Raw genomic sequence first — 25,759 nt, 5'->3', positions numbered from 1 at the left:
TCTCTTTGGATAAACAACTGAGAACTTTGCACAGCAGTGATCGGTGTCATTTTTAAGATGTAATTCCTTTTCAGTTATAAGTACCCTTACAAATTAAAAGGAAAAGGGAAATATGAAAGCCTAAAGAATCTATGTTTGTTCTGCTGTATGTATGCAGAGGGTTCCTGGTATTGTTTGCTTCCAGTAGGCACCAAACTGGGTTACACAGATTGCTGCAAAACATGTGTCCATGTAAATACTGGCCCTTGAAAGGCAGACACTGCACCATTCTCCAGTAACAGTTTATGATGACACCATGTTTTTCCAAGCCTCCCTTCAAGCCACACCTCCACTTGACTGACCTTAAGTTCAGTAGCTTTTTACCAGCATCAGAAAAAAAAAGTTGTTCCACTAACCCCATTTCCCAATACCTACCTATATATATACCTGTGAATGAATTTGGAGGGAGTTTAGGAAGGTGTATCATGCTGGTATAGTTCTAAGATCTGCCTTGTCTATCAACGAGGAAACAAGACAGAGCTCTGCATGGTAAGCGCATTTCCTTCATAAATAAAGAAATTGTAAAGCTGTATATTCAAAATATTAAGTTATTAAACAACACTGATATAGATTTTTTTTTACTCATATCTAATTTTAACCCAGTAACTGTAGCCGTATTCTTGTACTTTTAAATATATCTCTTCAGATGCTCTTTAAAGCAAGATCTGCCCATATTTCTCTGCCATTTATAGTATTTATAGTCTACTTTCACTTCAGCTGTGCAGTCTCCTGATCTGAGCGTCTGCACCGGACGAGGAGGCGGTCGGGTGGCGTCACGTCATATCATCCGCCGCACTGTGATTGGCTGCTGACTCTCACCCGACACAGCTGTGATTGTTTTCTGCAGGGGAAGCTCCTATCCATGGTATGAGCTCTTTGCAGTGGAATGAACCTACACAGTTTTGTTTTGTTTGTTGTCTTCTACTCTGTACGCGTGTTTACTAAAGATGATGTGATCGCAGTCCTCGTTGTAAAGCTCAGGAAAACAAAGAGGGGGATCCGGGAATAATCATTGGCCGAGGAGCGAATGAACAGGAGTAAAGGTTTCTGTTTAGATCACACACTGAAAGCGTCTGGGAGTCAAGGTAAGAAGCAAGAATCTTTACCCTTTCTCATAGTAAGTTTTCAGTCTTATTAAAAAAAACAACAGGGTATATATTCTGGTTAATTAAATATATTTATTTATAACTAACAGCCACAAAGTGCCAAATGCCCAGACTAGAGGACCACTGCTGGAGCTGCTCTTGTTCACCGAAAGCTGAAACTAAGCATTCATCTGGAGCTAACTGGTTTGCATCCAAAGCTGAAGAAATGATGTCCATCATCACCACGGTGCTCGGCAGTGCGTATGGCTCACTGCACAATGTCCGAACCGCCAACCTGATCCGTCGGGGTCTCGTCCTCTTCACGGTCGGAGTGTTCCTAGCCTTGGTGCTCAACTTGCTACAGATACAAAGAAACGTGACCCTGTTTCCCGAGGAGGTGATGACAACTTTGTTTTCGTCTGCCTGGTGGATCCCACCTTGTTGTGGTACAGGAGCAGGTGAGTGGACGATAAGCTGATAGCAAATGTTGATTGACGTTGTATATAGTTCTGGGAAGCAGCGGTTTATCAGTCGTTTGCTGCTAATTTTGGGACAAAGGGATGCAGAGAGGAGGGGGTGGTAGCGCAGTAGGTTTTCTTTATAAGGGGAGAATGAGAGTGAGAAATACAATCTCTTAAAATATGTCATTTATTTGTGTACAGTAATGGTAAAGCCCATCGATAATTACATGCTACACTGAACAGTAAATAGTGCAATTTTAGACTAAATGCAACAGGATAACGAAACATTTTGTAAATCGCCGCATTCACCAGTTTTTGTGATATCACATTGTGATATGTTATTCGGTTTTGTATTATTAGCTGTTATATAAGTCTTCTCGGAGAACACGAGTCTTGACGTTTTTGTATTGGAATCAGTTATCAAAAACCTGACTCTGTACAGATGGTCGAAAATCTAGCGCTCCGATTGGTCGCAACAAACCGGACACTACGTGAGCTCTGCGCTCATTGGCTGATGTCATAACGGGTGAGCTGAGGACCTCCCCCTCCTTTTTTTTAAACGGCAAGAACCAGGAAGCCGGGAGGCTCCTCCTCCCATGTGCTGTAGGGCAGAAAACAAACTGAAAAAGAAGAGATGAAGCTTCATGTTTTCACCGTCAGTTACCATTCACGTTAAAGTCTATGTCATGTAACAGCATGTTTAAAGATTGCTCAGAGTAGTTTAATTTTCATTATGTGTTTTTTAGATAAGAGTTGACCATTTAGTCTATAAATGCCACAAATGAACAAGATGTTTTAGAACATCTTGCTTTGTTTTCTGTTGGTAAACTATTCAAAATTTGGTTCTAGTTCAAAATCTGACAACAGAAAATGTATTATCACTGAAAAATGGATAACTACCACAGATATACTTGAAATAGTGAATCTACAAATTTTTCATCTAAACACAAACTCTTCATTTGGTTCAAAATCATGGTTCATGGTGGGTAGAGTGGTCGTCTTGTAGCCTGAGGGTTGCCGGTTCAATCCTCAGCCTGTCAAGCTAATGTAGAGGTGTCCCTGAGCAAGACATTTAACCCCAAATTGCTCCTGATGGTCCCTAGTTAGCGCCTTGCATGGCAGCTTCTGCCATCAGTGTGTGAATGTGATGTATAATGTAAAGTGCTTTGAGTATCATTCCAGGTATAGTAAAAGTGCTATATAAATACAGACCATTTACATTTTATATTCATTCTACAATTAAATATTAGTAGCTTTTCCTGAAAAAAAGGGGAAAAAAAAAAGTTTTTTATTTTATTTACTTTTTATTTTTAACCTTGTATTTATCTTTGACTTTTAATCTGTAACTTTGCAGAAAATTGTAACTCCTGTACCTTTTTTTTTTTTTTTTCATTTTTTGCTGTGATATCCTAAACTTTCTACTTGCTGTTACTTTATAATTTACTGCTGATATGAGGTAAAGGAGAACCGAAAATTGCATTTTTTTAAATTTGTGTTTCAAACATAATGCAGTTTGTTTATAAATGAGTCACCAAGTATTTAAACACATGCTCAGCAAATAATCTCTTGTAGAAGCTCTGTGACAGGGCTTGGCCTCAGTGGTTCACAGGATTTCTGCTTATCTTGTATAATTTCGGTCTGTTTGTTCCTTTTTGCAGCTGTTGTTGGCCTGCTGTATCCCTGCCTCGACAGCCATTTGGGAGAGCCACACAAGTTCAAGAGGGAGTGGGCCAGTGTCATGCGATGCATCGCAGTGTTCGTTGGCATCAACCATGCAAGTGTTGTATCCTTTCCTAATGGGCTCATCCGCTGGGTCCCCAAATAAAGCTGTTTTCAGTGCAATCTTACATTTAATATTAGTTTGATGCAGGTAAAATCAGCAACAAAAACAACAATAATCCGTCTCAGGTTAAGACTGTAGCAATGCCACAACCCACTTTTTCCTTTTGACATCAACTCTTGGTGGAACTTGTCGGTCATCAAATATTTGAGTAAGAACAAATCCCATGCTAACGTCACACTGTTTGACTTTGCCCTTAACTTACCGTAATCCAGAAACTAGACTTTGACAACAACGTGCAGCTTTCCCTAACGCTGGCAGCCCTGTCCTTGGGCCTGTGGTGGACATTTGACCGCTCCAGGAGTGGCTTTGGCCTGGGTGTTACCACCGCCTTCCTAGCTACAATGATCACACAACTGCTGGTCTACAATGGAGTTTACCAGTAAGTCTGCAATTTTTTTTGCAACAGCACAATGTACAACAACAGTTGTACAAGTGGGTCAAATTAAAGTACACCAGGCTCTGGTGGGATCAAACTTGAAAACACCTTTTCTGTTTATAGTTTGTGAAGTTCTGAGGTGTATCTAGGTGTTCTATTAACAGCCCCCCCAGGGTGAATCAGTAGCATTTCATCAAGCATATGCAGCTGAGATAATGGGGCCTGGTTTAAAAAGTAGCTGCAGCTATAATATGTACATGTTTTCAATCTGCCCGCAGGGTATGAACTAAAGCAACATACCAGAAAGCCCCTTCAAGAATTGACTTAGGACTTCTAGTTTTAACACCTGTCTAATATGCTGCTTAATCTTTTGCCTTTTCTACAGGTACACATCTCCAGACTTCTTGTATGTGCGCTCCTGGCTACCATGCATATTCTTCTCAGGCGGTGTTACTGTGGGTAACATAGGACGCCAACTTGCCATGGTAAAGTCTACTTCCGTCTTTAGTCTGTAATCTTCTAGCTCAGTGATTGCCAAACTTTTTCTGAAGGGCCCCCTTTTCATCGACAAAAATAATGTCATGCCTTTAGAAAAACAACTCTGCTATTTACAACAGTTAAATAATTTATTTCTAAAGTAATCAACAGGCTTTTCTTTGTGTTCAGGATGAGAAGTCCCCAGGTGCTGTTATAACTTGTTTGTCTTCATACTGTCAGATGCTGATATTTTGAAACAAGCAACACACTGTGGTACTTTCACAAATTTGTCCATATTTTATGCCCCCCTGGCAAAGCTGTGGGTCCCCCCTAGGGGGTCAGCCTGCTCCATTTTGGGAACCACTGTTCTAGCTGAAGGATCAGATCCGTGTTAATGTTTTTGTATGCTGCTTAAACAGTCAAACTTGAAGTAACACTCACCTCACCATGTCTAAAGAGTGTTACCATTCTGAGGTTGACCTGAATTAGTACCTCCACCAATAAAGTGGCTCCATCACAGAGACTAATTGGTATGTGTGAGGGCAAGCTGATGGCCACTCAGCTGATTCTGCAACCCTGCCTTGCTGTGTGTAAGCAGACATGTTTATCCTGTGTTGAGCTTCCTCTGTTTGTTTTGCCTATATTCACCAAAGGGGAACAGCAGTGGCTCAACAAGGACAGCTTTTTTTTTTTTGCTGATATGACTGCTGTGTGAAAAAGGCTAAAGCTATGACCGCAATGTCTGAGTTTTGTGAGTCATGTTCCACAGTCTATTTTATTTTGGAAAAACAACTCTTGTCACATGACAACTTTCGTCCTGTTCCCCCTTTCTCCTCCCCTTGGATTTACCTAAGAAAAAGACTCTCCTGTTGGGTAATTACTGCATGGGCGATTATCTTTTTCAGCTGGCGACAAGTTATTTTACCCCGACTGATGCAATGAGTAACTTCTCATTTCTTAAACAACCATGTCAAAATAAGTTTTCTTAAGCCCCCAAAAACCCTTACTTGAAAGGGGTAGAACTTTCTGAAAGTTCAGGAATTTTGGAGGTTGGGCGTGCAAAAATGAAAATTTTTATTTAGGTCCATTTCAGTCATAACACAATTCAGTTTTCAGTTTTTTATTTGTTAAAAATGTCAGTTCCTCCCTAGGGTTTGAGCATCCTGAATCTTCTTTTCTTTCAAAAGACACATCCCGAACTCAGGGTATTGTTCGATAGCGAAAGTAAGAACATTTGAACATGCACAATGCAGAGGGAACTCAGGGGAGTGGGACTGAAAAGCTGTATAGCCAGAAGAAAACCAGAAATCAGTAAGGCTAACTGTAGAAAAAGACTTCAGTTTGCTTCGGAACATAAAGATTGGACGACCGGTGCAACGGAAGAAGGTCATGTGGCCTAAGAAGAAGGCCTCTATCAGGTCATCAGATATTGTCTGGTGGCAACCGTGAGGTCTGCAGACTAAACCAAACATTTACCATAGTGCCTGTTTGTTTTCCCTGACTTTAATACACCTAAATCTGTTTTATATCTTGAAAATGATGGCATCAGATAAAACACACGAGCTCCAGATGCTCATGTTGTATCAGGTCTATGGACTACTTGAAAGCAGCTTGGTCATATAACTTACAGGACAAAATGGTAAACGGACTATACTTATATATCGCTTTTCTACTGTTATGTTGACCCTTCAAAACTCTTTTACACTACAAGGCACTTCTATTGTTACATATGTGTCTTCTATCACTCACATTCATACTCTGATAGACACATTGGGGGGCAACATAGGGTTCAGTCCCAACCTTTTTTTTCTTTTTTAGCTGCTGCAGGTTTTAATGGAACAAGTCACACAGATCTCTTGATGTCTATCCAGGGCCTTTTCGCATCTGCCAAGTTAAAATTCAAGGGTAAACACTGAGTCTCTGCGATGTTGTGAAAGGTTTTTTTTGTTTTTTTTTTTCCTCCATCCGTCATATTTCCACAAAATACCCCTTCACATGTATCACTATCAGCTTCTTCACCCTGCTACAAAAAAAACCCCAAAAACGATAACTTCAAAGGACTCCCGTGCACCACACATGCTTTATTTGCAATTATGCAGCTGAGCCACAGCAGCAGATAAGATTGTCAAATGGTTTAAATCTGTGCAAAGAACATTGGACGCCCCCCTTCATAATTATCCCATCAAGTGAGCTTTGATGTCTTCATTAAGCTTCTGCCCGGAAGCCTCACCTCATTCTGTCTGTAAAGTACGAGTCCCGTCACTCCCTCAGTTTGACTCAGTGAAAGCGTGAAAGCAGATTAAGAGCTGTTGTTTTTCACAGTCGTGCCGAGACACAGAGCCAGTCGGGACTCGGCTGACCAGAGGGTCATTTGCTACTTGTTGTTTTTTGTTTGTGATGAGGCCTGAGGAATGTTGGCACAAGTTAGGACTTGATGTTTTTGAGCTGTTTTTTTCTCCCCTCTTCTTTCGCTCCAGTGGGTTATTTATGAGAAGGATCAGGAGAAACATTAGACTTTTTCTTTCCTTGAAAGGAAAAAAAAATCCCTTTTTTATTTATTTTATTTTTGGTTTAAGCCAGTTACAGTGAAACAATCTGTTTAGCAGATTTACTCATGCATTAAAAATATAAAAAATGTCAAAACCCCACCCTGTATACCTCTGGAAGCTGTATGTTTTAAAGCATAAAGGCTGATTTAATTTAGCTATCTGAATATTTCAATTTGCAGTCAAATGTGTAGTTTGTGGGCTACTAAGATTGCTAAATTTTCTCATGTTATGTTTGAAAATTTCTATAATATTTTCGAATAGGCTAAAATGGGAAGTTGGAAGACAAGTGTGCTTTTTATTCTTGTTAAGCAAGCAGTATTTTCTCCTCTGGCTGTGTGTAATCTGCAGTTGCCATAGGGGAAAAACAGCACAGAGAAACGGGAACAGAAAAGAAAAATCATGACCTTGAATTGGTTCAAACTACCGCTACAGATCCATGGTTACACAAAGGCGGATGATTAAAAATATCTGGAAATTTTAAAACACTAAAACTTGAACATGAGTTGCCTAAGGCTGTTAAGTTTTATCAAACAAGTTATCCTGTCTGCAAAACAAAGTAGTTGCTACTTAGATTCAGAAATGAAATTTGAACAAGTTCATTTCTGCTCTTTTCATAGGTATTTGTTGGATTTCTGATCACATGACATGTTGCTAACGCAGGCTGTCTGTCTTCTCCCCAGGGTGGCGTCGAGAAACCCCACATGGACTGAACGCTGAACTGCACAAATGCAGAAAGATGGACACCAAGGTGAAGGCCAGCCAAAATAGAAATGGATTAGAATGAGAAGGATAACCAGCGGGGAAAAAAGAAGACTCATTGTTTTGACTCCATCCTTTGTTTTCATTTGTTATGAGAACAAAGTGCAGGTCAAAAAACGTCCCTCATCTAATGTGCCATGTCCTCTGCACCTCCTTGCGGCCAATCAACCTCTCCCTCCCGTCTGTGTCCTCCATTAGCATTAAGGCTTCCTTCACATTAGACGGGAGGACAGCATTTTGCCTTTTTTTGTGTTCTCATTTGAAGTGAACAGCGAACTGGTTTTGTTTATTGAAGTGGACTTGTGTGCTTGAGTGTGGATGTATTCTGGTCATAGCAGGAGAAGCATGATAGAGATGCTATGATGTGTGTTTGAGTTTTTCTTTATTAGCCTGAGTATAATATGATCATTAAAGGGAAAATTTGTCTGAGTGGGCACAAACGTGTCTTCACTCTCACATAGAAACTCTTTCAGTGGCCTCACTGTGGCACAGGGGAGATGTGTGTTCCCAATCAAACCAAATTAAGTATTTATTTTCTTTTCCACTGGCCCCAAACCAAATGAATGTGTGATTGAGTGATGCATAACATCTTTAAGGAAATATTTGGGAAATTGTTTGCGTTCTTGTTGAGACTTGTTGCACTTGCATACTAAAAAACTTGGCATTTTTAGCATCAGCAACATGTTAAAAGGATTTAATCAACAGCTATGTAATAACCCACTTCGCTGTAGCCAAGCTGGTAGAAATAATCCAGAAAACTGTTTAAGAACAATGAGGCATCATAAGGTGAAGGACAAGCAGCGCTCTTAACTGTACTCATGGAGGAGGGGGCTGACATTTTTTTTACTAATATAAAATTGGGTTGTGATATGACTGAGATGGACCAAATTTAAAATGTTGATTTTTGCAAGCCCCACCTCTAAAATTCCTGAACTTTCAGAAAGTCCTACTGCTGTCAAGTAAGGATTTTGGGGGGCTTAAGAAAACCTCTTTTGAACTTAATAATCACTGGCTCTAGATCTTCCCTCAGTCTGTTTAAAAATGTTTCAGTTCCCTTGCTCTTGTCTATAAGTTAATATGAGTAAATAATCAAATATTGGATAACTTATTTCTCGTCTTAAATTAGTTGCAAAATCAAGGTGATAAAAGATAAGTTTGCCCCCTATCTTTTACGATAGAAATTTCTATTTATGTGCCTGAGCAGAGCCTCTTGAATCTCCTGCCGTGGAAAAGGGCTTAAAGGTGTCATTAGAGGGCAAACGTTCTGCTTTGCAATAGATGAGAAAACCAGGCTTGTTTGACTTGAGTCTGAGCTCAGGGAACTGAGCTACATATTCAACTCAGAGTTGAGCTCGGTATTGAATTTTTGATCATTAGATGAACGCAAACGATTTCCAGAATAGTTTAATTTATTTGGAGGTTTTAATACGTGGATTGAAGATAGACAGGAAATATAGAAGAAGTTTACTACCAACCTTCCTTGTGAATATGAGCATTTTCACTTGTGTACCTGAGGCTTTATGAGACATACTGTAAGATATTTGGAGCACAAATGCAAACTAGTTGGGATCCTCAATGGAAAGAAGTATATGAATGGAATTGTATTTACAGTCACAGTACAAGACTACTTTGTTTTGTTTTGTTTTTTTTGTTTGTTTGTTTGTTTTCTTTTTCCTAGAAAAGCTGAGAGGATTATTTGTCAAGAGAAAAAAAAGTTTGGACAGAACACCACATACGCATTAGCCTGGAGTGAAAATATTTCGCTAATGTGCAGAGTAACGTCTGGTCACCAGTGTGGACAATGTTTTTGAAAGATTGTACCTGAATATATCCAGTGTATTGCACCATTTAGGATCTTAATGTCATGTAAAACAGCCCTTTGGTTCCCAACTGGACATTTTACTATGTGATCACACACAATTCCCACTTGTAGCTTCAAACTTTGGGAACATACAGGTGAAAGGGGAGGGCAGGACATTATAAAGATTTGCAATCTGTGATTGCCTTTGTACAGTAGAATCTAGTGCTTCTGTCACTATAACAGTCTAGTTTTATCATTTGTATAAACTTAATGACATTACTGCTTGTATGTATAATAGCTTGCCGATGTAATCAGACAGGTATTACCATAACAGACCCACAGTATGTTAGTGTTTGGGGGTCTAGAGGATTAAGTGCAATCACACAATTCATGAGCCGATTATTCTTTATTTATTATTTCTGACAAAGGCTTAAAAAAATCATTTGTAAAGCAGTGTGGATCATTCAGAAATGAGCAATAACATCTTTGTTTCCATTAAGTTTTTTGTTTTTTTTTGTCAGAGATCACATGCCTTTCGAGTCAAAAACTAGTGACTCACCAGAAAGAGGAGATGAAAAATGATGTGTCAAACTCTTGTTTAAATCTCATTTCATAGCATTATGGAAGGAAACCTGATTTATTATTTTTTAAATGATCTTTGAGGCAGATCGCGTCAGGTCAAGTCTGCTTTCATTCAGGTGTGCTAAACAGAAGAGGAAGCTTTATATTTTTTTAGGGGTTGAAGCACCTTTTGTTGTGATGTGTTAGAGTATCTGTGTGTCTGATATTTCAGCTGAGTATCATTTTTGCTACCTTGGATTTAAGTGACAAATAAAAACACTTGACAAAGATGTCTGTAGTTTTTACTCGTATACAAAGCTGGATTAAGCAGTTAACATGTTTGTTAATGAATGTGAGCATAATATTTATGACTAGAAAAATAACCAGAAATTCCAGCTTCCCATCTGTTCATGTTTACTGATACTTTATACTAAAGCAATTACAAGAAATGTAACTAAGACATACAACAGCTTCAGTTCAACACTAGCGCTCTAAAATGAGGACTTAAACACAGCTGCAAATCAACTAGTAGCTGGAATGGAGCTGTCTGGGATGCTGATGACGGCACTTGTGTCTGCTGTCAAGGATAAGTTGAATAGATGAGGACGCTCTTTTGTCCCTGATCTCTGTCAGTCTTAGGAGCCATCATAATGTGTTTGGCTGCATCTTCCCTTTCCTTCCTCTTGTCTGTAAGACACTCCCCAACCCACCAAAAAGCCCTGAAACCTCCCCCTCCCCTGTGTGTCACAGGGATCATAAGGAACTGCCCTTCCTCCTTCCTCTGCCTACCCCCTCTCTGAACACTCCTTTCTGGAGGGCAGCCTTCTATTTATACCTAGCGGGGGACTGACAGTTAACCTTTTGCACTGGGGGGAAATTTCTGGGAATGAGGCCAATATCTGTGGGCTATTTTGAATAAACTCCTTATTCTCTCAGGCTATCTATCTATCTATCTATCTATCTATCTATCTATCTATCTATCTATCTATCTATCTATCTATCTATCTATCTATCTATCTATCTATCTATCTATCTATCTGTCTATCTATCTATATATCTATCTATCTATCTATCTATCCTTCCATCCATCCATCCATCCATCCATCCATGCATCCATGTATCTGACGGGGTAACAATCCAGCACCACACGCCAGCTCTTCCCTCTCTCTTCTCAGAAAGAAGAATTGGCCAAGCTTCAACCTCCTTTCATTTCCAGCCACCACAAGCTGAAAGACTCCATTAGAGCACCTCCTTATTGCCAAAAGCACCCCTTCTCCTTCCCCTCCCTTCGCTTTGCCCCCTTCATCCTTCCTTCAAGGCAATCAGACAAACCAAGCAGGGCCCATCTCATGTATCGATTTAGGCCATCTGTAAGTTTGCTCTGGCAGACGTCTGTTTGCTGCACCTTTATGACTTTCTGTTAAGTTGGTTTCTAATATTTTGAACCGAGTCAACTGCCAGAAAATATGAAGACAGTGAAAGTTAAACAATGCTACGCTCAGCTGTGGTGTGTTTTGTTCACTTTAATGGCTTAAAATCTCTGTCTATCTTGAAGTGAGTTAAAATCTGGCTGTATAGTGATATATTTTCAGTCATTCAGATCACTGTAAAATATTTTTAAAAAGCAATTTTTATTGATTTCAGGGGGAAATATATCATTACCGTAGCAGGATAAGGTGTACACAAAGTTAAAAAAATGTATGTAGACTAAAACAACAATAAATTATAAATTAAAGCAAAATTAAAAACATATCAAGATACATTAATAGCAATTCCACAGAGGGAGACTTTCCCCTCCAAAACCCTTAGTCCATTTTATATAAGACATTCAAGGCTGACAGAAGTAAACATACCCTCAAATTAATTCTCATTTTTGTAGAATAACTTTGTTTTTTGGTTGTTGTTGTTTTGTTTTTGCCCCCCTCCTTTTCCACCTAAGCAACTATCTAACAAAACCTCAGATTCATCTTGTGATCCTTTGGGAGCAGCTAAAATCCAAAGCTGGGGGTTATTAAGTGGATTAAATTACAAAACTTTATGTTAAATATTGCTTGCTAATTGATGCATCAGTATTAATCTAGTTATGCAATATATGTTAATGACATTGCTGTCAAATTAATGTTTGGTCTCCCTTGGCTGCCTGAAATGAAATCTTAAGTTGTTTTGATGCATGAGTGCAGCAAAATAGGAAACTATCAAAATACATATATTTTGGAAAAGCACACTGCAGCATAGTACAAGACAGTGGTGTGTCCTCAGTAGTGATGGCCTTTGTTACCACCAGATGACAGTGTTTATCCTCTCAACTTGTTTAGACATGACATCCATGGACCCCTAGTGGAGGGACAGGGAACAGAAATGTCTTGCAGGGCCTAATCTTACAAAGCAGAAGTTTTACCCTTTCATCCAGCTACTGTACCTCCATGAAAATAAGTTTGAGTCTTTCAACAAATATTTCTCTGACCAACAAAATAAAAATATAAAAAACCTTTGAACGTAAAAGAATTAATGTTCAACTAAGGAAATCATATTGATAATTTAAAAAATGTATACACATTTTCTTTAAAGCCTCCTAAAACTACTGATGAATGGACACTCTTGGATTCAAAAATATAATTTATTAAGCAGTGGCAGGAATATTATTCTTGGAATATTTATCCCACACTGCAGTGAGCAGTCTGAGTCACATGCATCATAGAAAAGGTCAATGAAATGGATTGAGTGTGGAGAAAATCATTGCACACTCTTATTTCTCAGCCAAAAGGTCTTCAGAGTTATTAATGCCCTGCTCTCTCTCTGATAGATAATGAAAGATCGTGTGTGTGTGTGCACACAAGTGTATGTGTATGAGAATCGTTTAGGTCTACTGAGTCTTCATTACACCAGAGCGGGGTCCACTCCTGTCCTCTGCCCTCGCTCATTGCCTCTCCCAGTGCTGGCCAGGAATAATGAATTACAGTGGATGCCATGGGGGGGCCCCGAGTGACTGGCTCAGAAGTGGACTCCATTTTAGCTCAAATTACCTCTCAGATCCCATTCAAATGGCAGTCTCAGGCTGGTCTCTGCCTTCCCTGTGTATTCCAGTCTAAGCGGGGAAATGATCTGTTCATAACTCCTCACCATTTACTTATTTAAGTAGCTGTGATTCTCACTTGGTGGCCATTTATCATGTGCTCTAGGTTAAATGTTGGTATATAGGATAAATAAATAAAAAAAATCTACTTTAAAAAAATTTACACAATCAGCTTTAAAAAGTGGAAACAATAGCCATCATTATCATCTCCATCATGGGGGATTTATCAGTTCAGTCAGCATGATTAGCCTTGTGTGCCATTCCTGATGCTTCCTTCTCTTCTTTCTGCAGGACAATAATGAAACGACGGCATTAACCTCAGGTGATGGCACATTATGCATGCCATCCAAATAAATCCTTCCTGGTGTAAATTAAACACACCCACTGCATCTTACAGAACAGATCAGACTCTAAAATCGACCAGGGTAATAATAATACCAGCTGAATGAAAGGTAATGGAATAAATCAAGGTGAGCATTTCCATTGCAAGATCTATCATGACAGGCAAACAACAAGAACTCTGAATTTTGTGAACTCAAAGACAAAAGGCAAAAAGTAGATCTCAGACTAACAATTTGAGCTTATTCCACACTTTTAAAGAAAAAAAATGCACAATATATATATTAGAGGGTGCTCTTTTATTCTAGATTCAACATTGAAGAGGAGTTTTTGAGGAATAGTTGAGGAACTTTATTGTATAAACGAAGCACACTTAAAATATAAAGAATCATTTAGTGAGTAAAACTCCAAAGCCTTAAATGTGTGGTTTTAAAATCATAGAATATTTTATCACATCAAAGAAAGATAAGTCACCTGCTTTTAAGATATTTTCAAAGACTGTGTAGACTTCATCTGCACAAATGTGCACCAAGCTTGCAGCTCCACTTGCTAAACGTCGGTGTTTGTCATGTTTAATTAGTCTTCATTAGTAGTCGTGGGCATTTAGCAACAGGCATGCAGACTTTGCGCCTCGCTGCTGGGAAACGCACTAAGTTGGCAGACTAAAACCGTCCGGGAAAGTTACTGAGCCTGATATGTCCTCGTGCTCCTGATAGGTGACACATTCATGGCATGTCCGCTAAGTGGGGGGTAAAAACAACTCAGGTGCACAGGGGGTGAAAGGGACTCATCAGTCGCACATGGCGCTCTCTGGGGAGTCCAGCACTATTTTGGCGAGTTTAACGGCAAAGGGCGCGATGCCACACAAGATGAGGGGTCGACTGGCCGCTTATGAGTGACCTCCTTCCACTATAATTAAAGCCGCAAGCTGGACCCATAGACATACCCTAAATTGTTTGAGTGATTTCCTACTTGGAAAAGAAAAAGGAGTAAGAGAAAATCGGGTGTGGCTTACTTGGTTTTTGTGACTGACATATATATCTAAAACGACGAGAGAGAATCTAAACTAAGTTTGAAATTTTTAATTTCTTACCCATTTTTGGAAGATAAGCGACGTATTGATGCAAACCCTAATGTCCCGTCTTTTAACTTTCAGAGTAACATTTTAGAGACCTAAATATTAGGAAAGTGCACCTAACCATAAAAAACTTTATGGGTTCGCCCAATATCAAAACACTGAAGTGCGCAAAATGTGATTTCCTGAACTGGTTACAGGAGCTCTCAGGTGGGAAAAAATATTGTTTATTTTGCAGCAAGTGCTTTCCACCTGTTTCTCTCCCACTTGTTCCTCCTTTCCTTACGTCGGACAGGTGCTCGAGATATGCGGACTATCCAAAGCCCGCAAAGCATTCTGAATGACCCGCAAAGGAGAACGAAGGACTAAAAAACTTAAGAGGCCACCTTGCAGAGCGGAGTCAGAATCAGTGAACATCAAACTTTCAGAGACGCACCGCTGCTGCTTTGGTCCAACCTGCCTCCATTATAACTACTGACTTCTCTTGGAGATCTCTTACATATTTTTATGTCCATTTTTGATCCTCTCGAACTATAACCCTACATTATCGACCCCATGACGCGCAAAAGCTTATTTATTCTGTTTCACTGAGAATGTAAACCTACCAAACGTACAGAAATAGCCACCACGTGCAGCTCATTCCTTGCTGTCAGTGGTGAGAACTTCTTGACGTGTAAAAAGTTTTGCAGACCAGCTGCAAAACCAGCTCATGAGGAGTTCTGAGAGCCTGATACCAGTTGAGCATCATGCCCCATTCCCCCCTTTTCTTTCTTAATACAAAAATGCCTACATGCAGGAATACGTGGGCTTTGTGAAAATGGGAAATATCTTAAAGCCTGAAAAAAGAAACAAACTTTTAATCACTTTGACGCCTTTTCTAATTCTTAATCGTGCAACCTTCTTTTTGTAGTATCCGTTTTTTTAAATAAAAAAAATGAAATACGACTGGCAACACTAAACCTGAAATAGTCAACTTGTTTGCTCTCTTTTGTGCATTTTTTAACCTTTTTTCATGAATTGACAAAGATAAACTTACGCCCAACTCCGCTAAAGTCCCTGATTAATTCTTTAAGTGGCAACAAGAGGTTTTGAACTATATGAGTGTATCAGATGGAATTAGAAATGTAAAAGAGGGTTTGTATTTTATTGGACTTGAGTTTCTACAATAACTTTCAAAACTTTTGGAAGCAGTTTTTATCATTTCCAGACTGAGATACTTTAATTGATGTAAACTGAACACTTAAAAATCCACATCTGTTATTTCAGATTTCTTTTATTGTAGTTGAGTGATTCATATTCATGGTTATGTCTTCTCTGAGGCATCTTTGTCTAATAGTTTTTGCTTTTATTAACTAATCACGAAAAAAGGCAACTTTTTCACAAGGCAAAAAATTTACACTTGATCTACTATCACAGTAGCTAATGTCACAAAGTTTTTCTTTTAGCTTTATAATGATCTAGAATCTTGTTACTACACCAAACACAAATAAGTGGACAGAAAAGTTTTGCGTCTATTGTAAGAAAATACCATTCACAAAAAAAAGAGTTTTCTTTTACAAGATGAGGCATTTCTTGAATGAATTAACCAACTTTAAAATATGCAAAACAACTGCCCCGGTATTAAAAGTAAAACATAAAAAAAATAAATAAAGATAATTAGTGGCCATCAAATGGCTGCTTTCCTTACATTCGTAAAGCTTTCGAGTTTGCTGATGGGAACTCAGCTGCATTCAATTAGCCTTCATCTAATTTAGCTGAGGCCTTAATTGCGCTCAGGGTGGTGCAGTTGTTTGTGCTAGAACTCTGCTTGAGACTTCTTTGGAGAAAAACGAGACGCTCCTTTAGAACAATCCAAATTCAAATGAGACTTATCTACGCCACACCGATCAAACGGATTAAGAGTTATTAAAACCTATAAAGAGCTGAAACCATGAGCCCCAACGTTTGCCGCTGAGACTCCAGAGGATTTTTCTGTAAACACACCAGACCACGGTTTAAAAAAATAAAAAAAGAAAAGGGAAAAGAAATTATTTAGACATCATCTATCTGCAGTGGGATATTCGACGAATAAACAGTGAAGAGAAATTATAGCATGCATTTTTTTGTCAGGGGAAACATTAATCGGTATGATTTACTTGCAAAGCCAGCCCAAAGTTTTGTTTCGTTTTAGGTCTTTTGAATGAACAATCTCCAAGCAGCAACTGGCCAGTAAAATGTAGTAAAAGTAGACAAAGCTCCGAAGTAACATTAAAAAGATTTCTTATCTTAGTCTAAAATGAAAATTGTCAATAACTAAATTTGCTAAAACTTTTCTTTTTCCTCAGATCTGCCCTGATCATCGCTTTGTTTCAGCAAAACACTTGAGGAAACAATGGCGTACAGGGGTAGCCACAATCTCCCCTAATTTTCCCCCCAAAAAAACCAAAAAACATTTTAGGTCAACTGCATCTTTAAACTAATTGACTTTTTGCATTGTCCACTACATGCAATTACGTCCTCTTCTAATCTTTTCTAATTCGGCTGCCATGCTCTTGGCTGACCCGGGATGAAAAACAGGGGGCAGTCGGCTTCCAGACCCACAAAAGCGCAACAAAAAAATCATACAGGATCATCAAATAGGAGAGACGTGCTTTCAGGTTTTGAAAGGGACAGGAAGCTGGAGGATTTGGTTCGACCCCTGCAATGGTGACAGAGCTGATATCTTAGAGACCCCCATTCATCTGGAGGCAGAGATGGTGACCGGGAGGGGGGGTTGCTAGGCCTGGGGGTGCAACTGCCGAGGTCCCACAGCCCTCTGATCTGTGAGCTGGCACACATCACGGCGTCCATTCACAAATCCTCCTTCTGCGCGTCACCTTTTGTAGTACTCCATAGTACTGAGCGCTGGTGACGTATAAGACAATCCTACCAAGAAAAATACAGAAGGGGAAAAAAGAAAGAAAAAAAATAGGTTATAGGAACTCAAGGACAGAGCACATGCGCACAATACATGCAATCGATTTATGGTGGTAGGAGGGGTGTTTATGGACGCGTATGCACGTGCATGCGTGTTTAAGGAGGGGGGGGGGGGCTATAAGTGAATATAAAATAGACTCATGTTCCTTTATACATAAGTAATCAAACGTCAAAATGTGCACTCAAACCAGTGATTTTTTTAACCCTCTCTGGCCAAGCGCCTTTAAATAGAAAACGCAATAAAACAGGGGACTGGAAAAAATTCTTATTTAGTAGAACTTGAAAATAATCAATGTTCCCTGTTCAATGCACAGGAAACAGTATAATCAGACATATTCCAGTTTTTATCTAACAGCCTAATCACAATGTTCACAAGTGGCAATATGAGCTATATGAATGATTGGAATATCACAAATCGACAAAAAGAGTAATAATATTGACAAGAATCGACACCAACGTCACAATTTTCATTTGTGCTTTAGCGTGGGTTGGCTGTTTCGTGGGGGAGGGGGGGAGGGGGGTATGCACTATAAATAACAGCGGTAACTGGATATGATGATATGTGTTCAACATGTGAAATGACTGCAGACGAGGCCTGTTGTTTCACAAACTTGTTTTGCAGCAGCTACTGCTTGGTTGAATTTTGGACCACGTTTTGTTAAAATGTGAAGAATCAATATATGCACAGCTTTCAAAGATCATCTTTTTTTAAAAAACAAAAAAGGGAAAAATTGATCCTAATTTGTTTTAAATCCATTGTTACACGTTTAGTTACAATATCAGATGATAAAATCACATTTTAAAATGTATCTATCACTGATTATTCATTTGCCAGATTCTATTCGTATGAAGTTTCAATCACACAAGCATCCAGTTAAAATTGCATTGTCTCCTGGCAACAACAAATATCCCAAATCACCGCCAATCAGCATCCAAACAGACGATAAAGCGAAAGGCTACTGGTGTATAGCAAAACAGGCAAATAACAATGAGACAATGTTGACAATGTTCTATGAGCTTTATGCTTCGTTATTTTTCATAAAGAAAAATAGCATTCTTGTTGTTTGCTCGACACTTGAATAGGCTTTTAACAGCACCATTTTAACCCTTAATCACACCCAAAAATATATATATATTTAACCACAACATGAAAAGTGTCTGCAAACATGTCAAACCACAAATATATTATAATAAGTAATAATATTAGTAATAATGATGATGATGATGATAATGGCAGGGGTTGAGTAAAACAAAACCATCAAAACTGAGAACACAATGCTGCTTTTGTGGGTACACTAAGAGAAAAGCTTGTTTTTGTCTAAAAGCTTCAGAGTAAAATTTTTACTGTTTCATCCGTTTTCTATTTATTTTTTTCCCCAAAGGACATGAATCAGTCCTGACTTTTAGTCAAGCGTTTGCTCAAAAAGCCATCTTTACAATGACATGCAAGATGGTCTTCCTAAGAAATAAAAATAAATATGATTAAGGGTTTGATTGCAAACTGGAATGTTGAAATGTGTGGACCTGCAGTGCACAAAGGCTCTTATTATAATTCAGAGTCTGAAATGGTGTCATTTCCTCCAGACATCCCTGTTTTTGGTTGGAGGTTAGAGGCCAAGCCCAGGCGGTAGCGGCCTGTCTGTGAATCCATTGTCTGATGCTTATTTAGCGCTCAACATTAATCTGCGCTTCCCCTCACAAGTGAGAAACAATCGCAGCATGAGAGTGGCCTGTCTAATTACATCTTTCACTCTCAACTTTCACTGATTGGATTGGGCCCTTTGTGATGGGCATATGTGTGACAGGAGCAGAGAGTGTTTTTCAGGTAGGTTTGGACTAAAATTGTTTGGACAAACTACAAACTACAAATTTTTAAAAAAAGCTGCGTTATTATTTTTAAAATAAGTGAGCCGAGATATTTAAAGAGTCACTAAAACCACACGATGTTGCACTTTTGTGAGAGATTGAATATAAAACCAGATTAACATAAAAAAAAAAAAGTCTGTAAAATTCAACCACAATTCTTTTACTTTCTGCAGAAGTTGTATGTTTAAACAAAGTGAACATCTGGCGTGTCACACTTTAAAAAACGTGGTCAAGAGAGCTTAGGTGTGAGTGACAAAATAAATAAATGAACTAACAAATAAATAAATAAATTTAGAAGAGGTTGGGGGGGGGGGGGGGGTGTTGCTAATTAGATAATTTCATGTGAGGCAAGCTTTAAAAATAGACTAAAGTTGATATCTGAACTAATATTATAAGAAAACACGCTATGTGAGTTAATGTGGCTTATTGTATTATATTAAATTATTGTCTTTTTAGTTTATCACTGAGTTGTTTTTGTTTTTTTACTAGGAGTAAATGGGTGTGCACAGCCTCTGATGCATGTACGACTGCATTTTACTGATATCTTGCATGTGCATGTGAAGAATAAACAACTTGAAACTTTAGAAATGCAGATGCTCCACTCCCAGAAAGTTAAAGAAAAGACATTGCGTGTGTCTAATAATGAAGAAAAAGGAGGGGAAAGCAGTTTATGTTCTAACTAAACCATTCAAAGGCTTCTCACTCACTCAGTCCTGCTGCTCCTCTGCTCCTCCTCGGATCCACTCTTTATTTCCTCGCAGCCCCGGCTCAAACGCCAGCAGACAGCCGTCTGAGCCCTTCTTGCTGCCCGGTGGCGTCCTGGGAGGAGAAATGCAAACTTAACGCTGGTCAGCAAAGTTGCTCCAAGTTTTGTCTTTGGCGCGACTCTGGATCCAAAGCAGCGCGCACAAAACAGTTTGTTTGCATCACTGACTTCTTTTAAAGGGATATGGACCCAGCTCAGGGTCGACCGCAGCGTCACGACAGGCGAACACCAAAACGTGGAAATACTTAACACGCATCCTTGCTCGATTCAAATCGGACAGGGAGGCTTTGTTATTATTTTTTAGAAGTCACATGTTTTGTTTTGTTGGCAATTATGGGGTGTCTGGAAACTACACCACACCAAGCCAGCATACAAATCAAAGGTTATCATATTGTGCACAAATGCGCTGTTGCTATGGACTAAAACAGTTGTGTATTTGGCAATTAAATTTAAAAAGCACTTTTAAGAAAGTGCAGTTACCCTGTCTTTAAGTAAAAACATAAAAAAATATAAAAATAAAAAAGTAAGAATATTGAAATCAATCAATGGTGTTTTTACGCATGTAACCTTGCTGTAGGACTAACTGATTTCAAGTTATCGTGTGTCCTCTTGATCTCAGAGGAGTGATAACAAGGTTTAATGCTGAAAAAAAAGGTTGAATGATGAAAATATTAAACAAATACCTGGGGACCAGCAGTGTAATTTTAAGATTTTCATATCAAGGATCCCCAAACAGGCCAGTAAAATGTGTTTTTGTTGAAGCCTGTCGATCATTTCAGCAGATTTTAAGCTAATAACGAGTTATACGTAAACTTTAGTCTATATCTAACTATGGGGTTGCAAAAAAGTGTCTAATATTAAACTTATCATACATATATTTCGTAGTACATTAAAATAAAGGGGAAATGTGTTTTTCCCTTATGTTAATGGGAATGCCTGCCCTGAAAGCAAGGAACCCCGGGGGTCCTCGCAGCTCACTTTGACAACCGATGCTTCAATCTACCCATTGTTTTGTTTTTACGCACGAACTGATGCGCGTCCTGTTTCCATTTACTAAAAACTCAGAAGAAATACAGTAAAATATGTCACAGCTCATGTGAAATATTGGGAGTATCTGGGAACATGCACTGGATTTAAATTAGGCTTCCTCTCCGTTAGTCCGGGACTCTTTCTCTTTACTAACGCGAGGATGGGCGTTTGTAGACTGCTCTGGATTCTGCGTCACATGGCCTGGTTTCTGCCGTCCTATTGGCCAAAGGCACGTGTCTGGGAGGACGATGGAGGAACGTCACTTGGGGGGCTCGTATTGAAAATAAGAACAAAACTCCAGAGTGAGAGTATTAGAGCATCAGTTTAGGAGCCTCTTTATTTACCCCTAGTTTAGTTTAGGTGTAGGCATTACTGCGCACGCTGAAACTGGATGACACTAAACTGGACGGTGCGCAAATGGCAAATGTTTTAGCTGTGAGATCTCTGTTGTAAACCGAGATTGAAGGAATAAATGTGAAAAAATTATGCTTTTCTCAAAGGGCACTACTGCAAGGCTTTGCATGGTGTCCAAGGCACTCGCCAGTGTTTGAGGGCTTTCTTTTTTATTTATTTATTTTACTCCTGCAGTTTTTTTGCCAAGCTTATTTCCCCGAAGTTCTTCGCCAAATTTTATTGCTGCGGAGGGAGCGACAAAGGGGTTAACGATAGTAAAGCGGGGAAAGTGAATCAGTATGGAAGAAAATGATCACGGCAACAGAGATGTGGTGGAGCGGCAGGAGTCGGCGGATGAATCCAACAGAGGCATCCTTCCCCTCTTACAGGCGCCGGGTAACTTGCAGATCCCTCACCGGGTCACCAATTTTTTCATCGACAACATCTTGCGACCGGACTTCGGACGGAAAAAGGACGGAGTAGCAAACCGCGAGGAGAGTAGCCTGGCATCGGGGGAGAGCCACAACAGCCCAGCCGCCCCTCAGACCGAGCCGGTGGGGAGTACGGTGCCGGCAGAGGGGACCTCCACTCCACATACGGTAACCGGGGCGAAGAAGCCCACAGCAGCCGCCGAGGAGCCCCTAAAACCCCGCGGGGAGAATGGAGACCAGTGCCTAAGCTCAGACTCAGACAGTTCCCAAGCCAGCTCAAACCCATCCAAGTCTCAACCCATGCTGTGGCCAGCCTGGGTCTACTGCACCAGATACTCGGACAGGCCTTCTTCAGGTCGGTGGCATGCCTATTTACTATCCCGTATTCTCAGTAACCTGAAATACCCCGTAACACTGACCCCGGATGGCTTGACCGACTTCTCGCTATCACAGCGCGAACCGTGCCGCAGAGTGAGAATTTACTAAAAACATCAAATAGAAATCACTTCCAAAAAAAAAAAGTTAATATATATATATATATATATATATATATATATATATATATATATATATATATATATATATATATATATATGTGTGTGTATATATATATATGAGTGAACTATGAAAATCGTGCTTTTGTACAATGTAGAAAAATACCAGACGAAATTCCATTTAATTAGATTAATTAGATTTTCAGGTCTGAAAGGCAAACGAGAAATATTTGTTGTGAAGAATAAAACTTTTGAAATTTTTTATATTTTTAATGCTCAACAAAATATATAATAATGAAACATTTTGTAGAGTTTTCCTTACTGAAAAGCTACTATTTATGTAGTCTTTGAGTACATTTATTCGGTTTACAAAAGCTTTTTGGAGTCCTACATAAACACAGGGACGCTGATAAAACTCCTGTACAGGTCAGCAATAAAATATCTCGTGCACTTGTGTGGTTGTTTTCCGTTGCAGGAGTTGCATTTGGGATTATAGAAATCTGAATAAAACGATCAGTGTTGAGACTGTGCTGGATATGCACCTTGATGGTATTATACATTAACACGACTGTTTTTTTGAGTTTCCAGAGTGTATTTTTCTCAAGATCTTTGAAAAGTGGAGTACAACTTGTTCTCATGCATTATGTAACGCTATACATAGTGGCGTAGGCGACTACTACGAGTTGTAGAACTACAATTTTCATATGGGCTGCGTGAGAAAGAGGGGAAAGACGTGCACATTGATTCATGAAGTTTAGAGCACTATTGTGTTGTGTAGTTAATGTTTTTGCTTTGGAAGAAGACACCAAACAGGCCTCAATCCAGATGGAAAATTAATGTGTCTCTAATGTGTGCTGCTCAGATTCTGTTCACGTTTGTCCATTCAGGCGCTTTTCAAGTGGCCAACAAAAACTAAAATGCAAAGTAGCAGCACTGAAATTGATCCCGTTTTTCAACGAACAGTCAGAGACTGAGCTGTGTTAGCAGGCGTTTTTCCACTGTTATAGACGAATAATGCCTTATGATTATAAACAGTGGCAGTGTGTGTGTCTGTGTGTGTGTGATGTGTGTAAGCGAGAAAGAGGGATAGCAACAGGGAAGCATGGGTGATCTGGCTTCTTGGATGTTTTCTTTAGTGGACGTGACATCATTTGGCTCAAATTCTTTTTATTTTTCAGAGTTTTTAAAGAAAGATTGGCTTTATGGAGTCAACTAAATTTATTTTTGCTGTTGTTTTGCAGGCTATTAAAAGAGTAGCTGGAAAAAGGCAATGAAAAGCGATCCGTTTGCACGAGCCTATTCTTTTTAGTTTTAATAAGTTTCTGAAAATGTACATGCTCGCAGTACGCACTATACGCACGTGTTTTGGATACATTTTTTAGCACTGTCCTGAAGCAAAGTGAAATAAGATAATAGCCTAGAGAAGTGTTGGACTACCTTTCTTAGAAAATGTTGCTCAAAAAGCTGTTATTTAGAAGCAGGCTATTAACGTTTAGGTAGATAGTTAGATTGATAAGTATACTGTATTAATCCCGAGAGGAAATTTATTTCGTTTATCACACATACAAAGCTTCAGATCCATTTTTGAATCTTTGTTTTCATTCCCATCGTGATTGTATACTGATAAACCCATGTATATGTGTCTGTGACACCCCCCTACCCCAATCCCCCATACTACAGGGCCAAGATCCCGCAAACCAAAGAAGAAAATGACCAGCAAAGAGGACAAGCGACCACGGACGGCCTTCACAGCAGAGCAGCTGCAAAGACTAAAATCGGAGTTTCAGACAAATCGGTATCTGACGGAGCAGAGGCGACAGAATCTGGCACAGGAGTTGGGCCTGAACGAATCCCAGATCAAGATCTGGTTTCAGAACAAGAGGGCCAAAATCAAGAAGGCTTGCGGCACTAAAAATTCACTGGCTTTGCACCTGATGGCACAGGGACTGTACAATCACGCCACCGTCACGTCGAAAGACGAAAAATCAGACAGCGATTGATTTCCAGAGATGTAACAGCAGCCTCCTGACGAAAAAGAACCTATAGTAATCCTATGATAGATTTTTAAAATAGAGATATCACAGAAAAAAAACTCTACTTACAGGAATATTTAATGTTGCCACAGCAGATAAAACACTACAAAGTATAACTGTCACTTGGATGTACAATGGGTCCAGGACGCCCTAACAAATAAAAATAAACAAAATGGTCACTAGTGTCAAGAGTCCCACTGCATTAATTTTTAACGGTACTATAGGTCTCTGTAGGTTCCTATGGGAATATTATAGTGATTTTTCGTTATGTAGGAGGTGAAATCAAGCCTACAATGCAATAATATGACCGAATAAAGGGCCAGTGTATAGAGTATACCAGCATAAATTGTTTTAAAAAAAATAACAGATATTTCTGCAATATCACGTCTATAAAAGATGTTGTATAAAGGTATGTTTTCATTGTTTGTTGTCCCCGCCCCTTCCAGGAGGTACAGACGCTTACACCCTTCATTTTTATATACTGTAGCATCACAGATTGTCATCATTTTACATTTAACTAACTGGCACTTGCTTTGATCTGTCAGTGGAGTGAAAACAAACAAACAAACAAACAAAAAAAAACTAAAAACTGAAGTCCAAAGAATATTTTTCTGCTGCATCCAGGCTACTGTGAATTTAAATAAATGCTAACACGACTTTTATTGCCATGCTTGTTGGTTTTCTTGGTTGTGTTTGCTGTAAAAACGGACAGAGGAAGGTGTTGCGTGTCAGCTGCAGAGCTAATTAGGCAGACTGAATTTTTATACGATTTGTTGTTGTAAAATCACAGGAAAAGTTTGTTTTAAGTGACCGAGATACATAGGGATTTTTTTTAAATTAACTTAACTAAAACGCAAGGCCTTTGCTTCTATTATGGTAGTTTCCCAGCCTTTAAAGAAATGTGCGTATTCCCTTCGATTATGCCAATGCAACAGTGCAGCTGTTAATGTTTTAAATAGCAATATAAATCATTTTTGTAGCTAAATGAAGGCTATAATGCTGCCTTTTGAGCCACAGAAACAACTCTGTAGCATAAAGACAATGATGACAACCATTTTACGCACTCTTTAGACTATAAATGCAGGTTACTGGATGTTCTTGGTAAATCGTTCTCTATATACATTTTATTACATATCCATATATCATAAAAGAAGGCAAATCCGTCAGTGACTGTATTACAAATGTTGGAAATCTCTTATTGTTGTTGAAAGGACTTCATATGTGTATTTATATAGATTATATTGAGAAAAAAATCTATCCAATGACCAGTGTTGCTTTAGAGTAGATATCTGAGGTGTTTACACTGCTTGTTTATCTTGCAATAACTTCTTTTTGTTTTCTTTCTTTCCTTTTT

At 39.1% G+C, this 25,759-nt stretch overlaps 2 protein-coding genes and 1 long non-coding RNA gene across 5 annotated transcripts; 2 read left to right on the top strand and 1 right to left on the bottom strand.

The window, feature by feature from the left end:
• The first annotated feature begins 429 nt into the window (after positions 1-429).
• Positions 430-10,241, top strand: insig1 (insulin induced gene 1). Of its 3 annotated transcripts, XM_041967550.1 has the most exons (8): positions 430-528; positions 757-904; positions 1,002-1,124; positions 1,235-1,582; positions 3,244-3,368; positions 3,641-3,807; positions 4,190-4,289; positions 7,511-10,241. In XM_041967550.1, exons 3-8 carry the CDS (start codon positions 1,067-1,069, stop codon positions 7,538-7,540), a joined length of 828 nt encoding a protein of 275 aa, XP_041823484.1. In that variant the 5' UTR covers positions 430-528; positions 757-904; positions 1,002-1,066; the 3' UTR covers positions 7,541-10,241. The 3 variants fall into 3 exon arrangements, with proteins under 3 accessions (XP_041823484.1, XP_041823482.1, XP_041823483.1); XM_041967548.1 differs by having other exon boundaries at positions 757-1,124; XM_041967549.1 differs by having other exon boundaries at positions 456-528; positions 732-1,124.
• Positions 10,242-16,451: 6,210 nt separating this feature from the next.
• On the bottom strand, positions 16,452-20,963 carry LOC121628506. The gene is made up of 2 exons (XR_006008186.1): positions 19,967-20,963; positions 16,452-17,342 (listed from the first exon to the last, which is right to left on the bottom strand). It is a non-coding gene; the product is annotated as an uncharacterized LOC121628506 (long non-coding RNA).
• A 767-nt stretch (positions 20,964-21,730) lies between these two features.
• On the top strand, positions 21,731-25,110 carry en2a (engrailed homeobox 2a). The gene is made up of 2 exons (XM_041967551.1): positions 21,731-22,233; positions 24,053-25,110. Exons 1-2 carry the CDS (start codon positions 21,747-21,749, stop codon positions 24,370-24,372), a joined length of 807 nt encoding a protein of 268 aa, XP_041823485.1. The 5' UTR covers positions 21,731-21,746; the 3' UTR covers positions 24,373-25,110.
• The last annotated feature ends 649 nt before the right edge of the window (positions 25,111-25,759 follow it).

Source organism: Melanotaenia boesemani, chromosome 18, assembly GCF_017639745.1.
Source record: "Melanotaenia boesemani isolate fMelBoe1 chromosome 18, fMelBoe1.pri, whole genome shotgun sequence".
NCBI classification, from domain to species: Eukaryota; Metazoa; Chordata; class Actinopteri; order Atheriniformes; family Melanotaeniidae; genus Melanotaenia; species Melanotaenia boesemani.
The sequence above is the reverse complement of the archived record's forward strand: the minus strand, read 5'-3'. Positions and strand labels throughout refer to the sequence as shown.

Bases quoted from the DNA above. Each gene is read 5' to 3' on its own strand.
- insig1 (XM_041967550.1), top strand. From the start codon at position 1,067: ATGAACAGGAGTAAAGGTTTCTGTTTAGATCACACACTGAAAGCGTCT. The intron at 1,583-3,243 runs GTGAGTGGACGA...TCCTTTTTGCAG, and splicing joins TTGTTGTGGTACAGGAGCAG to CTGTTGTTGGCCTGCTGTAT. The intron at 3,369-3,640 runs GTATCCTTTCCT...ACCGTAATCCAG, and splicing joins GCATCAACCATGCAAGTGTT to AAACTAGACTTTGACAACAA.
- en2a (XM_041967551.1), top strand. From the start codon at position 21,747: ATGGAAGAAAATGATCACGGCAACAGAGATGTGGTGGAGCGGCAGGAG. The intron at 22,234-24,052 runs GTCGGTGGCATG...CCCATACTACAG, and splicing joins CTCGGACAGGCCTTCTTCAG to GGCCAAGATCCCGCAAACCA.